The 15,446-nt window shown below is 41.6% G+C and overlaps 1 protein-coding gene across 3 annotated transcripts in view; it reads right to left on the reverse strand.

The window, feature by feature from the left end:
* Positions 1-8,309: 8,309 nt before the first annotated feature.
* The window catches only part of LOC129342146 (protein CEPU-1-like), a 1,103,651-nt gene continuing 1,096,514 nt past the window's right edge, over positions 8,310-15,446 (reverse strand). For all 3 annotated transcript variants that reach the window (XM_054997748.1, XM_054997747.1, XM_054997746.1), the window contains one exon: positions 8,310-10,093. In XM_054997748.1, coding sequence (XP_054853723.1) covers positions 9,993-10,093 — 101 coding nt within the window. In that variant the 3' untranslated portion in view covers positions 8,310-9,992. The remainder of the gene's footprint in view (positions 10,094-15,446) is intronic.

Raw genomic sequence — 15,446 nt, forward strand, 5'->3', positions numbered from 1 at the left:
CTATGCTTTGGTCTCCCCGCTCAGTACTGAGTCTCCAAGGACTCCTAAAGATCAATTTTTTCCACCACAAAGCAACTGGAGTGTAGATTGAGACTTCACTTCATATCCTTCCAGTAGACTTTGCATCGCCACACTCCTGGATATTCATACTTGCAGCTCATATGAACTTCCAAGGCAGTGAAATTCCTCTTTCACTTCTGCAGAGGAGATTATGCAAATCCAGATTGCACGAGAAGAGGCTGGGGCTCTGTGGTAGACCATGCAGAAGTTCCCAGGTCTTATCTTTGTCACCTCCTAAGACCCTGCCTGTTAAGATTAGGCATTGATAGAGCTGCCAGTAGAATTAGGCAGCTTCACATGCCCCCAAAGTGCCCTTAAAGAGTACTCCTCCTCTGTTGCCCTGGAAAATTCACAAGTAAACTCTACAACACCCCCCAGCTGAAAATCGGGAAGAATCCTGGGCACATCCAACAGACCTGTTCTCACACCAAGCATCATTACTTAATCACCCCTTCCAAGCACACAATGTAGAAGCAGAGCAAGATCTGGGTCCTTAGTAGAACCTTAATGACCAACTAGATTTCCAGGGTATGAGCTTTTGAGAGTCAAAGCTCACTTCATCAGTCTTTCCAATGCTCACATTCTGGAAATCTAGTTGGTCTTTAAAGTAGTACTGGACCCAAATCTTGCTCTTCTAATGTAGAAGCAACTTCTCTACCTGCTGGATGCTTTATTCATTTTTACTGAAACAGTCTGCCCAACTTTTGATTTTAATCAAGTACTTAATCCAACAGCAATCTGGAAATATTCTAGAATGACTGCAATTCGGATGCACTCATCGATATTTGTCTTCTTGTAGCATAGTGTTCGTGTACCTGACTTGGCCTACAGATGCATTGGAGTCAAGATTCGTCACCACCTCGCACCTGGAGAGAATCCTAGAAGTTTGGGAGCAGTTACCTGGCCCAAAGTAACAAAATGCAGTTAACCCTCTCCCCGCAACAAAAGAAACACTGGGACAATGTTCAACCAAGGACATAAACAAGAAAACAGCAGTCTGTACTGGTCAACAGGGACAATAAAAAGAAAATGAGATTAGGCCCATGGAAGACATTTCAAGTTTCACCCCGTGACATCAAAAGAAGTCGATTTCAAAGAGAATTCAGCAAGGCGAGGAAGAATCGCAAACAAATGCAAAAGTTGCCTCTTGGATAATTAAATTGCAAGCACACACACAGAGAAAACACTTTTTGGGTACTCTTGATACTATAATGGGCAAACAGAGAAGGGACCTAAGGCATAATCATGTGTGGTTTGAAACACAAGAAAGCTGGAAATGCCCCTCCAGCCCAGACTTGGCTACCAAGTTACCTGATTTTCAGCTTCTGTTGTTCAGGGACTCAATGAAGAGCTGAAGCAGAAATTTGGAATATATCCTTGCAGGCTCAGCTGGGGTTAGGGACTCACAGCCATTATCTGCCCAAGCCAAGAAATCAAAAATGAAAAGCCGTAATTTCTTCCTTTTATGCAGAAAGAAGCTTCGGCTTATTTTCAGCCTAGCTTTGCCCCCAAATAGGGTTGCCAACCTCCAAGTGGTGGCTGGAGATATCCCAGAATTACAACTGATCTTCAGATGACAGACATCAGTTCCCTTGGAGAAAAAGGCTACGTTGGAAGGTGGCACCTATGAGATTATACTTCACTCAGTCCTGTCACTCCTCAAACCCTGCCTTCCCAAGCTCTGCCTCCAAATCTCCAGGAATTTACGAACTCTGAAAGTTGGTAACCCTAAACTTGGCCACTTCAAACTTTGTAAACTGGAGCAAGCAGGGGGCTGATCCTGTACACAAACACAAAACCTGAACTGTGCAGTTTACAAAAAATAGCAGTTGCTCCAATCTCTGTCTTGGTCTACACAGGCTGCAAGAGAGTTGCCAACTCTGGGTAGGGAAATTACTGGAGATTTGGGGGGAGGGGGATTTGGGGAGGGCAGGGAGAAGGACCTCAGTAGGGTATAGCACCATAGAGCCCACCCTCAGCCATTGTCTCCAGGGGAACTGATCTCTGTTGCTTGGAGAGCTGTTGTAATTCTAGGAGATCTCCAGCCACCACCTGGAAGTTGCTAAGGCAAGCCAAGGGAAACCACCTGGATAGTAATAAGCTACAAACAACAACTCCGGGAATACGTATTAAACTAACAATTCTTTATCTTTAGTGCAAAAGTGCAAAGTGCAAATGAATAAATATGCAAATGAATAAATATACAATAAATACAATAAAATCTTCTGATTCTTTTGTCCAAACATACAGTAAATGCAGTGAAAACTCCTAATTTTTCTGTCCTGGTCATTATGGAAAAATTTCAATATCAATAAAGATTGCTGTAGGATGTCACAATGGGAACTTAGCAGCGTGCAAAAAGCAAACGGAGAGTCCCGATGTAAATGATGGGTGACCTCAGTCCAAACTGAAAAACATTCCAAGTGTGCCGACGGGATTATGCGTGCATGTTATACAATTCCCGTTTCGTATAAATCATACTTCTTCCTGGGCACAATTAATCGTGGATGGTCACCAGTTTACAGTAGTCCGCTGTACTATGGTTATGATTCATGTTCGTTATGTATTGAAGTTGGGAAGAGAATGTATAAGCAGCTATTTCGGAGCTACTAGTAAACTGGTGACCATCCACGATTAATTGTGCCCAGGAAGAAGTATGATTTATACGAAACGGGAATTGTATAACATGCACGCATAATCCCGTCGGCACAATTGGAATATTTTCCAGTTTGGACTGAGGTCACCCATCATTTACATCGGGACTCTCCGTTTGCTTTTTGCACGCTGCTAAGTTCCCATTGTGACATCCTACGGCAATCTTTATTGATATTGAAATTTTTCCATAACGATCAGGACAGAAAAATTAGGAGTTTTCACTGCATTTACTGTATGTTTGGACAGAAGAATCAGAAGATCTTATTGTATTTATTGTATATTTATTCATTTGCATATTTATTCATTTGTACTTTGCACTTTGCACTTTGCACTTTTGCACTAAAGATAAAGAATTGTTAGTTTAATACGTACCACCTGGAAGTTAGCAACTCTAATTGTAGCAGATTTTGGCGGAAATGGGGTGAGCTGGACTTACACTCCCTGCAAAAAGAAAATAGTATCCTAGAATGCCAGGGAGAAAGGTCTTTTTTGCATCTGCGCTAGTTATCCTCTTGTAGGAGATTATTTTGAAAATGAAACAGTACAATCCATTCTCTCTCCCCCTGGCCCCTCATTCAGCTCAGCATTCTGTTCCATGGGTAAACCAACTGCTTCCCCTGTAGCAACAGTGACACTATTTTGTCTCCCTTATTTGGGTGTGCTAACCTGACCTGGATAGCCCAGGTGAGCCTGATCTCATCAGATCTCACAAGCTAAGCAGGGTTGGCCTTGGTTAGTAATTGGATGGGAGATCTCCAGCAAAGACCAGGGCTGCAGAGGCAGGCAATGGCAAACCACCTCTGTTAGTCTCTTGCCATGAAAACCCAGCCAGGGACTGCCATAAGTCAGCTATGACTTGTAACAGGTATAATGCCCCCTCCCACATGACTGGAGAAAACTGCCCAAACTCCTTCCTTCACATAATTATGACCGGTCCTTTCCCCCCATCTGCTCACTTAAAGATTAGCATAGATAAACAGTGATCTAGGGACCCCTCCACTGTCCAGCCCCTAGCACAATTCCTACAACTTCTGTCGTGGTCTGCCTCACTTGGCAACAGACTCAAGCTTCAATGTGCGCAATGCATTCTTCCATACTAACCAAGACTCTGACTCTCTTTCTCTGCCTTTCATGTCACATGCACACGGGCACCTGTTAAAAGCAACAGAATTGCAATCCCATTCATATATAGCCATGTGTAAGCCCAGTAACTGTGTAAAAGATAGGGTTACCTAACTCCAAGTCCTTCCTCTCTGGAAGCCCCTCCCTCCTCAAGCACCACCCCCAAATCTCCAGGAATTTCCAAACCTGGAGATGGCAACCCTAGTAGGATAGCCAGTGTAATATTGGTGGTCAGAGTGCTGGACTAGGATCTGGGAGACCCAGGTTCAAATCCCCCCTCTGCCATGGAAGCTGGCTGGGTGACCTTGAAGCAGTCACGCACTCTCAGCCTAACCTACCTCACAGGGTTGTTGTTGTGAGGGTAAAATGGAGACAATGATATAAGCTGCTTTGGGGAGGAAGGTGGGATATAATTTAATGAAGTTAAATTAACTTCCTAGAGCTGCACTGTCCTGAAGGGCATAAGTGGGGGAGCTACTCTCTAAGTTAGTGCAGTTGTTAATAGGGTGTACACTTGTGATAAAGCAGCTCTCTCTCTACCTATTACCTGGGCTTGGACTGGGGAAACCCAGCTAGGAAACATGTTGTGATCCTGGACTAGTCATCCCCTCCTAGCCTCACCTAGGGATGTTGTGGGGATAAAGCAGAGGAGGAAAGAAACGTGGGAGCTGCTCTGAGCTCTTTGGAGAAAGGGCTGGAGGAAAAGGCATTAAATTGAAGTGAGCCCTGAGCGACTGAACTCTGCTTCCCTCTTAGCACCGACGGCAAAATCAAAACAGCATCCACACAGTTGCCTTATCAAAAACAGGCTACACTTGTGTCTTAACTTGAACATGAGCCCTGTGGAAACAGAATAAAGAGAGGATCAACATTTTGCAATGGCTCTCCCAGGCAGGGACCAGGGACTCAAACATAAAAAGAATTCTGTTGCGGAGGTGCTTCGAGACCCCACGGTTACCGCAGCACTTTTCTTGCAGCCATCGTCCACCTACTGGTCTTGGGCACAACAATAGAGGGAGATGCCACTTGGAGAAATACTAGCTTAGTCCATAGTTCAGTATCCAATAATCATCAGCCAGTTGCCTCTGAGGCTTAAAAGTAGAGTAGAGTTACCCCCGTCATCTGGGCCATCTGTGGTGCAGTGCCTCTGAACTGCGAGGTACCTTTTTTCTTTAAGTTGTCAGATTGATGTGGCTCTCCTATAGATCTGTCAAATACGCTTCTAAAAGCCAATTTAACTCCTGGTTGATGCAACATCCTGGGGCAATGGCATTCCATTCTTTTAAACTGCTTGGGGCCAAAGAACAAACTTTGATTACTTTGCAGTTGGTGCTCATGAAAGCATATTTGTGTTTGCATGTGTAGAATGGATTTGAGGGACCACATATCTGGGGGCTGAACTGGGGGAGAATGAGGCAACAGTTGGGAGAGGGTTTGTGATAAAACACAAAAGTATTACTAACACACCAGAAAAATATTTTAATCTTACTTTAACATTTCCTAGATCGGACATACATCACAGACATCTCCTCCCAAGTCACTTGTACCAAGAGCAGCTCTTTGAACTATAGAACTACTGGCTGTATTCTGGGATCACCTAATTGCAGTGTTATGCTTTTAGTTTTAACTAGAGATGGGCATGAAGTGGGAAAATACCGAGCCATATGGTTCACGGTTCGCCACATTTCATGAACCACGAACGTTCCCCAGTTCGCAAACCGGTTCATGAAAACATCACTTCTGGGGCAGAAGAAGATCTGCAGAAAGCCCCTCCTGCCATTGCCTATGAAACTGATTGATCGACTCTAGGCTTTCTGCAGTGACAAACTGAAAAACGAACCAAATGAACCAGCTTAAAGTTTGTGGCGGTTCATCAGAAATGGGCTCTGATGAACCGCTGGTTCGCAAACCATGAACCAGCCCACTTTATGACGAACTTTGGTTTATATTTCAGTTCATGCCCATTTCTAGTTTTAGCATGTGATATTTATTGTTGTTTTTGTTAAATTGTTTTTAATTGTTGTAAAATGAGGCCCGCTTCAGGTCTCATTTGAAGGAGAGATGATATAAAAATCAAACGAACAAATAAAATGATGTCATATTCAGATATGTACAAAGAAAAGAATTCTTATAAGCTCCTCTTCCGTCACCAATGTTATTGACCTCTTTCTCACTACTGACTTACCTGAGAACCTGCTGGACGTGATGATAATATGTCTTATATAATTAATTTCGAGGTAAGACAATAGAACGATTATTGTTAAATACTTTAAAATACAATACTATATCATTAATATTTGATTTAATAACAAGATATAGTAAAAGAGAGAAACATTTCTGAGAATGGTTGTAATAAACCCGCACATGATATTTAAATGATATATGGTTATTGTACTCTAGACAATCTTTGCAATGGGTACCTTAATTTTTCTTTAGTGTAATTGGTATTCCTGTTCCTTTTTGGTTTTGTATCCTTTTTATTGTTTAGAAAATAAAAAATATATATTAAAAAAATAAAAAGTACAGACATTTCAGTGCACTGGGGAAAAATTCACAAACGTACCAGTCTTCTTGTGTTAACTGGTCTGTCATTAGTCACTGTCTTGATCTATGCTATAGACCATTCATCCTCTCTAAGGTTAACCATGGGGGCCATATAACCAGTCTATAAGTTTAAACTCGCAGGGGGATTGTATGTCTAGCAGATTCTCCATCACCTCCCCTGCATTATTTAACATCAGGTTATAGCACAAGATACCCTAACCTGGATAGCCCAGACAAGACCAATTCCTTTACATCTCAGAAGCTAAAAAGGGTCAGCCTTGGTTAGTAATTGGATGGGAGACCTTCGATGAAGGTTAGGGTTGCAGATGCAGGCAATGGCAAACCACCTGTCAGTCTCTTTCCCTGAAAACCTCATCGGGGGTTACCACATGTCTGCTATGACTTAATGGCACTCTCCGCCACCATACATCAGGACTTGGTTCCATCCCATAATCTAGTTCACTGCTTCTCTCTAGCAAACCACATGGATTTAGGTCACAGATGAGGGAACTCATTAAATGATAGCCTTCAGTGACTTCGCCTAAACAATATATTGGATGCTGCCCCTTTGTGATGATAGACTGTCTCACGCTTGCCCTCTAAACAAATCATATATTGTCAACATGGACTAGGTCATTTTTTTCATTTTGTGTTTTTTGTGGCTCTGTTATTTCACGTGCGCCTTTGTAGGATGTTAAATGACAGAAATGGAACAGCACAGCAAAGGCAATCGTCCAGCAAGCTTTTCCACCCTCCCCCCGATGTGTACTGAACATGGATTGGCTCATGACCTTTGCATCTTTGCTATTGCTCACCAATCCTAGCTAGAGGGAATGCCAAAGCATCACACCAATCAAAAGTCTATGACCTGCAATTGAGAAGAAGATCAGACAAGGAGGTTAACAGTCCCTTCCAGCGCTCACCATTGAAACATCTATAAAGTGACAAAGAAGTGACTGTAAAAAAAAAATCCCAACTGCAACCTTTATGTCTTTCCCAGATCTCATTACTTGCAGCTCTGCATCTTACATGCTTTTACAGCCTTGCTTTGAAGGACATGCTGCTCCCATTTTAACCACTTCTCTTAACAAGTGAACTACAGCCATTCCTCCATGGAGTCCTACGACTTGTGACTTACAGATTACAGTCCATCAGCCATGTATAGTACCCTGCCAGATATGGGGCAGCCTTTCACACAACTTGTTTTTGCAATCCCATGCAAGTAGCTGGAGTAAATGTTTTAATGGTTTATTTAATGGTTCACCATATATGGAGGCAAGAAAGCAGGAAACTGCAGTTGGTTTGTTAGTATGATAAAAATTACTCGTGGGATTACTCGTTACATGCTGGTCCTTGGGTGGGTGGGGGGGAAACAGATTTTGCTGGGTGTGTCAGTTTTGAAGACATTCTGATATTGTTTATGATACCTCCAGAGAGTGGTGGATTTCTGGAAGTTTCTCCCTTCCCACACTGCATAATTTTAAACACATTTCTCTTCCACCATTGAATTCAATACACCCAACTGCAAAGCATTGGTAAGAGTCATGCATCCTAAGAGGCAGTTAATTACCCTAAAGTAATAGCATGGTATAGAAACAGTACCATCCTAAACAGAGTTACATCCTGCTAATCCCATTAAAGTTTATTGATTTAGAAAGGGATGACTCTGCTTAGTTTACACCGCTTACTCTTCCATGGGACTGGCTTGCCAGTTTGATTCCCCAAACCAGATTTCTCCTACTGAATCAAAGATCAATTTTTTATTGAAGTCGAACTGAGTGCAATAACTGTATTTGTGTGTGTGTGAGCACATCCACCCAGACAGCCAATTCAAGAATGAGGTATTCACAACCAACCTGAAGAGCAACATGAAACATACACTTTTTTGTTGTTAATGTGAAATAAGAGACATCCTCCCAGTTTTGACCTCCAAACCAACCAAAGACAAAAGAGGTGTTTGTCTACTGGCCAAACCTCCACATTAAAGTATATTCTTCCAGCTCTGTCCACTGAAAATGAAATTTGAGGGGGGAAATTTAAGCAAGTAGATTTCTCTCATAGCCACAGAAAATAATTTCCCCCGTTTTTTAAAAAAAGACGTTTGATTATTTGAAACTTTTTATTTTATTTTGTGTCCTTGTATCCCTATCTGAAAGTGTGTGTAGGGCAGGGAAAAATGAAGAAAATGTATTGATTAACATTAATTCCCCCCCTCATATCAATCCAAATTTTAGAATGAGAGGCTGCAGATTTTTTTTCATTCTTTCTTTTCTTTTCTCTTTTTTTTATAAATGTCTTCAACATGTAAATAACCCACGGAAAGGCAAAAAAAAAAAAAAGAGGAGGCAGGAATTAATTAATTACACAATTACCAATAAAACTCTATCCTTGTGTCTGAAAAGACCAATACACAGCTATCTCCATATACAGCATGCAGTAATGTCAGAAAAGGACCTGGCTGAGAAATTATGTGCTAGAATGCTAACAAAAAAAATAATTATTATAATATATATATATGTATATTTATATATATACTGTATATATATATTTATATATATAAGCTCATAAAAAGAATAAGCATACCCATCTAACTCAACATACAGTGAGCATCAACCTTTTGTACTTCCAAACGGTATGAAGACAGCAAAAAACCTTCTCGACTTTGAACACCAGAGTAATGAATGAAAACTCGAGAATGCTGGCGGAGGCAGTGCTCGTTCATCTTTTCTTCATCTTTTTTCCCCGCTGGATTTGTCAGCTCTCATCCAGACGGATCACGCAGACAACCAGAGACAAGTTGACCTCCTACCTCTTGTAAACCTAGTTTAAGTAGCCCGCTATTTTGATTTGTTTTTAATGCTTAATAAACTCCCCCCCCCCATTTTCGTTTGTTTTTGTTCTTTTTCTTTTTTTTTTATGAACTAACAAGTTCTAGGCTCATATCAGAAAATATAATTAATAAAATTAATAATGAATCAGAATCCCTTATTATCCATGATATCCATGTAGTACAATGAATCAATGTCTTAACAATCGTGTGTGCATGTGTTGTTGTTCCTCGTGGTTGCTTGTGGTCGTTGTGTTGAATCGGTTGTTGTCTGTAGTTGTTTCTGTGGTAGTTTGCAACCAAACAAATGACAGCGCAGTCTGTGAAGAGGAGGGTAAATTGAGAACAAAAATTAAAAGCCATGAAGTGTTGCACGTGGGGCAGCCGACCTTGCAATCCTCCGTATAGGAGAACCGGACAGAGACAGAGACAGAGAGAAAGAGAGACAGAAAGACCAAAGAGCTGGCTGCCTTGGCAGGGTGAGGACGGAAAGCAATGGTCACTCAGCCAAATGCACTGGTTAGTCCCCAACAGCTGCATACTTGTCCATGGCAGGAAAAAAATTGGGAGGAAAAAAACTGAGAAAGAAAGAAAACAAAACACTCAGTCGTGTTCAAACATCAGCAGGACAATTCAGACTCTTCTTGTGTTTTCAAACTCCCTTTATTTCCCTCCTAGATTTCCTTGTAATATATTCTCTTCACTATTATGATTATTTTTTAAAATTTTAATATTCTTCTTTTTCTTTCTTTCATTCTTCTTCCTTTCACCATAGTTGGCAGGGTCAAAACTGGGGCAGCAGGAGAAACAGAAGGAAGGAAAGCAGCCAAACACAGCCAGCTCTTCTGGATCCGCCATTATTCCCATCATGCACTGCTCCGGGTCCTGCGGGAAGACAGAAGTCACCATGTCAGCGGAGGGAATCAAGAACGAAGCAAACTGGACCTGGGTGGCTCCCTAGCTGAGGCAATTTCAGTTACTACAGGGGACTACACTCTCCGGTGTAACAGCGACAGGCCTGCAAATGAAATGAAAACATAATCCTTGATCCAAAGAAAAAGTGAAGTATATCTGTGCATCTTCACGGTCCCCATATTCAGAATTGCCATGGTATCCCAACCACATCCCTAGTAGAAAAAATCTACAAAAGAGTCGGTTATGAAAAACTAGAGTGTTGAATCTTTTGAGTAACTCAAAATACTTCTGGGGACGTTGGCCAGGTTTTGAAGAAGCAGCCAAAGGGCAGCCCACTCAAGAATCACTCTATGGATAGAGATACCCAAGTCGGGAAAAAAGCCTGCTAAATCAATTCCATAATAATAAGTCGTAACCCATGCAACTGCAGCTCAGTTCTATTGGATAGCACTCATATGATTGGCTACATCACTATCTACCATGCACCCTCTCAAAACTGAGAATATTGTCATTGTTGAACATTTGTCGGTCAACAAATGAGATCCTTAGAATGATGGCTGCCCTACACTGAGTTATGCCTTTGGTTTATCTAACCTAGTATTGTCTACTCAAACTTGCAGAATCCTTCCAGGAACACCAGCAGAGAATATCTGATTCCTTAATCAGAGGATGACCAGGGATTTATCCTGGGACCTTCTGCATGAACTAGAGCCTCTGCCTAACCCAGTTCTGTAGCTCTTTGGGGATCATTTTGCAAGTGTCTGCAGACTCGTGCATCATATAAAGGCATATATTGTGGCTGTCTGTTGAGTGTATACATAGTACAAGCCTAACAAAAGATGGGCACCACAGGAAACAAAATCCAGAAACTACAAACAAATTCCGGTGTACAGGAACTACAGGGTTCCACAATCTCTTAAGAAACTTTTTGTATATTTTTAAGTATTTTAAAAGTGCAAAGTGCTGATATTGTGCATACAATAAACAATACAAATAAACAGTCAATGTACAAACCAATCCAACTGGTAAAGTTCAACCATATACATATAAGTCCAACTGGTAAAGTTCAACAATCCATGCATTGCTTATGCAATATACAAAAAGTTTCTTAAGAGATTGTGGAACCTTGTAGTTCTTGTACACTGGAATTTGTTTGTAGTTTCTGAATGTATACATAGTGGCAAACCTCAGTCCGAAATAAAAGCAGCGGTTGGTTTACAAAAGCGCCCAACTTTTCTGCAAAAATTCAAGATATCTGGCAAATAAAACAGAGCTTGTGTTGCGTCCTTTGTCTCCCAGGGAAGGTTGCAACCATCACGGTTCCTTCTAAAACATTCCTGGACTCATACAAGTTCCTATTTTATAACTTCTCCCCCACCTCCCACACAACCTGGACTGTTAATTAAAAGAAATATTTTCCAGCTCTGTTAGATCAGCTGAGTTTATCATAACAGAGCTGGACTGGCAACCCAAAAAAGCGGAAACCACCAGATTCTTGAAAGCTAAGTTGGATGCTTTGAAATTTTGTAACGAGCTTTGGAGGGAGCCAAACACGGAGCTGCATGGAAGAAGATATTGGAGCTCTCACTGCCAAGGCTGCCATCAATGGCAGCTGAGTCGACAAAGGAGCTGGAGTGCGCCGGCATGGCCTTTGCTCTGGCTTCTCTCCAACATTCATTCCTTGGAGCTCATTAAGGAGACACGTGACAATCCAGAGTGGCCAATAAACAGGCCCTGTGGTATCCCAGAGAGAAAAGGCTATTAAGCATCAATTATCCAGCGAGAGCAACTGAGAACAAAGACAAATCATCTGAGAATTGAGTGGCCTGGAATACCCTTTTGAGTTTACTATCCAGGTGCCAGGTTTGGACGACAGAGGCATGCCAACTATGGCTGGTGGCTCCCCACAATAGTAAAACTCAGTTCCTATGGTGATTTCCCAAAGGGGCATGGGCTGTCAGCAAGTTCTTTTTTTTTTCTAATTCTCTTTGCACGTGCGGTTTACTACAGATTTCAGCTCCTTTCATTCATTGGCAGCTCTTTATATTACTGATGCCCACATTCTCATTATTAAAATTTGCAACCTTGATGCAACTGCCAGCGCTGCTGTGGTTTTTAGCGTGACGTTTAACCTGAAGGACTACCTCCACCCATATTGTCCTGCTTGCCTGTTAAGATCTTCAGCTCACACCCTGCTCTGAGTGCACCCATGGCAGTGAGCCGGTTGGCAAACAGAGTCAAGTTTTTGTTGTTGTTATTGCTAGGGGGCTAGTGGCACCCTTGCTTTTTGTGGAGGTCCATATGGAAGTCTTCTGACAAGTTGCTTTTTTGGGAGTGTTTTATCAATGCACCTGTGCACCAGTAGTGTAAAGTGGGTGGAAAGATGGAAAGGATTTAAAGTAATGTTGTGGCAAACAGTATGTGATTCAGTCCAAGAATTAATTGTTAAAAATTCCCCTGAACTGGAATCAAAGATGATTGAAATGCAGCACAAAGAGAAATTCTGGGAACAAATAAGAGAATCAGTCTGGCAACTACCAAGTAATACAGTCCAGAGAACATGCTCCTTTTGTTCAGAGCAGTTATTTGTATATGCACATTTTTGCAAATATGAATTAATCCTCTAAAACCCACAATTCACTAAGATTTCTGTAACTGGATGAGAGCACGGTTTGGGAGGGATCTCTGTGGAAATGGCCAGGGTTTACTTTCAAACAAATATGCATACAATTGAGCTGTAAGTGAATGCCTAGATATACACGTTCCACAAACTTCCTGTTGGAGGAAGTCCCTTGAGGCATGAGGAACTATCATGATCACAAATAGGGTTCTAATGGTATGAACGTACAACCTTCCTCTCCAGAAAAACATGAGCGTTGATGTTCTCATAGATTCAATTATTGCATTGTTTGGCCACAGATGAAATGTCAAACAACAACAACAACAACCACAACCACAACCACAACCACAACCACAACCGCAACATGATACAGTATTTACTCAAGTGCAAGACAAGATTTCCCCCCAGGTATGCCATCCAAAAAAGAGCTGGTTATTAAATTCACATACAAATTACAGTTATAGCCACTTTTTGTTGAGTATAACACTTCTTTGGAGGGGGGGGTCCCTCTTATATTCTGGGTTATCTTCCTTTTGGGTAAATGCAGTTCTATATTTTGGGGTTTTGCCTAAATTAAGCCAGTGGCCAAGCACCTGCTGCAGAGAGATTCCCACCCCCTCCACCCTTTTAGATCTATCTTTCCAAAGCAGAAGCATAGTTTAAAACAAATTAAACTCATCCTTGTCAAAAATCAAATCCTTTCTATAAAATCAAAGTAAGAAACTGGCTTATTGGTTTGAACTGATAGCATCAGTTATGTTTGTATAATGATAACAGGGGAGTGAATTGATGTGTCGATTGTGCTTTGAGAGCATCACCTTTTGACTACAGAGGAAAGATCAATGAACCTGGGGGGGGGGATTGTCCCTCACCCCTTTCCATGAATCATGCAGGCTTAGCACCCTTGAATTATGTATTTCCCCTGCATACACCTTTGGATGGATATATGTAGCTTTCTCACACACGACAGTCACTAATGTCTCAGCAAAGCCCACTCTTTACAGATGTTGATTAGTTCAGTTGCACCTTTACATAGTTGTTCTACTACTCTACTAAGTCTTGCTTATCATATCTCACATAGTCTCAAGAGATCTGTCAGTAAAGGGATAAGGAGGGACCACAGACTTTACTAGTATTGCTGTAAATATTGAGGGACCACAGACTTCATTACTTTTGCTGTAAGTATGAGTCTACTGAGTAGTTACTGTTGTCGTTTAATCTGTCAGTCTTAGAATTGCTTGAGCTCCATTTCAGCATTTCCTCAGCTCTATATTGGATTTCTGCTGATTTTTAAATCTTTAACCATTTGCATATATATATACCTATTACATCTTTATTAAATTGCCTTTGATATTGACTGTACTGACTCACACTGTGTAATCTGCCTTGCTCTCAGTGAGAAAGGCAGACTATAAATAACATAAATAAAATAAAAAATAAAAAATGATATTTTCCTTAATTACATTTTATCTAATCCTACCCAGCCTATCTATCAACAGTTGGGAGTGGTCTTTACTCACTCTGAATAGACTGATTATTAATTGATCGTTTCTTGTTTTATACCAGGCACTCTTTGTAAGGTTTCTCCACCCACTATGCCTTCTCCATTCCTGGTATCTTTAAGTATAAGCATCACTGTTATTATGGGTGAATGTTCCATGCATCACATGAAGTAAACTCACACTTATGAAAGCTTAGGCTGGAATTAATTTTTGTTGGTCATTAAAGAGCTACTGGTCTCCACTTTTAAATTTGCCATAATAGACTAACACGGCTTCTTCTCTGCCCCGTCACTCTGTTTTGTGTGGGAGAGACACAGGCGCATTGGTCATAGGATAGGCCTGTCTTATGCACATCATGATTTGGTCCATGTAGCCTATGAGTTTGTTCTAACTCCAGTTTGGAACTGGAGTCCATGAGCATCACACGAACACCCCGTGATTAATCAGCAATTGGGCTGCCACTTGCTAGGACAGGTATGTATGTATGATTTTACTACCTTATTTTCTACTTTTGTAATTTCATTTTCTGCACTGTTTGACACATCATATCTGATAATCTTTGCACTAGGGTTGCCAGGTCCCCTTACCCTCCTCGCAGGAGGGGGAGGGGGGAGCACTTACCTTCCCAGTGTTTGGGAACTCTCCTTTTCGGGAAGTGATGTCATTGCGCAAGGCTGGGGAGTGTGTGCATGCTTCATGTGCGCATGCTTCTGTTTGGGGCCCAAATCAGCCTGCTGCAAAACACGGGAGCGCTCTTGGGGAGGAGCGATGATGTCAGTGACGTCATTGCACGGCCCCAGGAGTGTGCCTGGGAGACTCATTCCCCAATTTTCCCCCTGCCGGCCAGATAAGTAGTGGTGGGTGTGTGTGGAAGGTGGGAGTGGGGGATCCCCTGCCCCCACTGGAGGAAAAGAATCCCTCCTTTGCCCCAATTCATATTTGTAATCCTATTCCTATTGCATGGTTGATGACATGTCTCATGCTATTGGATTGCACTGTCTTATGCTGTGTAATCTGTCCTGAGACTCAGTAAGAAGGTGGGCTATAAAATAAGTATGTAAATAAGTACAACTTGTGCAGCTTCACTCATTATGACTGTCAACTTTATGTCTGGCAGTTGATTGTGCAAACTTGTTCTGTTGAAAAGCATCACATTTGAAAGGATGCAAGGAACTGAAAGTTGGCACAAAATCCTACTATA

Source organism: Eublepharis macularius, chromosome 14, assembly GCF_028583425.1.
Source record: "Eublepharis macularius isolate TG4126 chromosome 14, MPM_Emac_v1.0, whole genome shotgun sequence".
Classification (NCBI taxonomy): domain Eukaryota; kingdom Metazoa; phylum Chordata; class Lepidosauria; order Squamata; family Eublepharidae; genus Eublepharis; species Eublepharis macularius.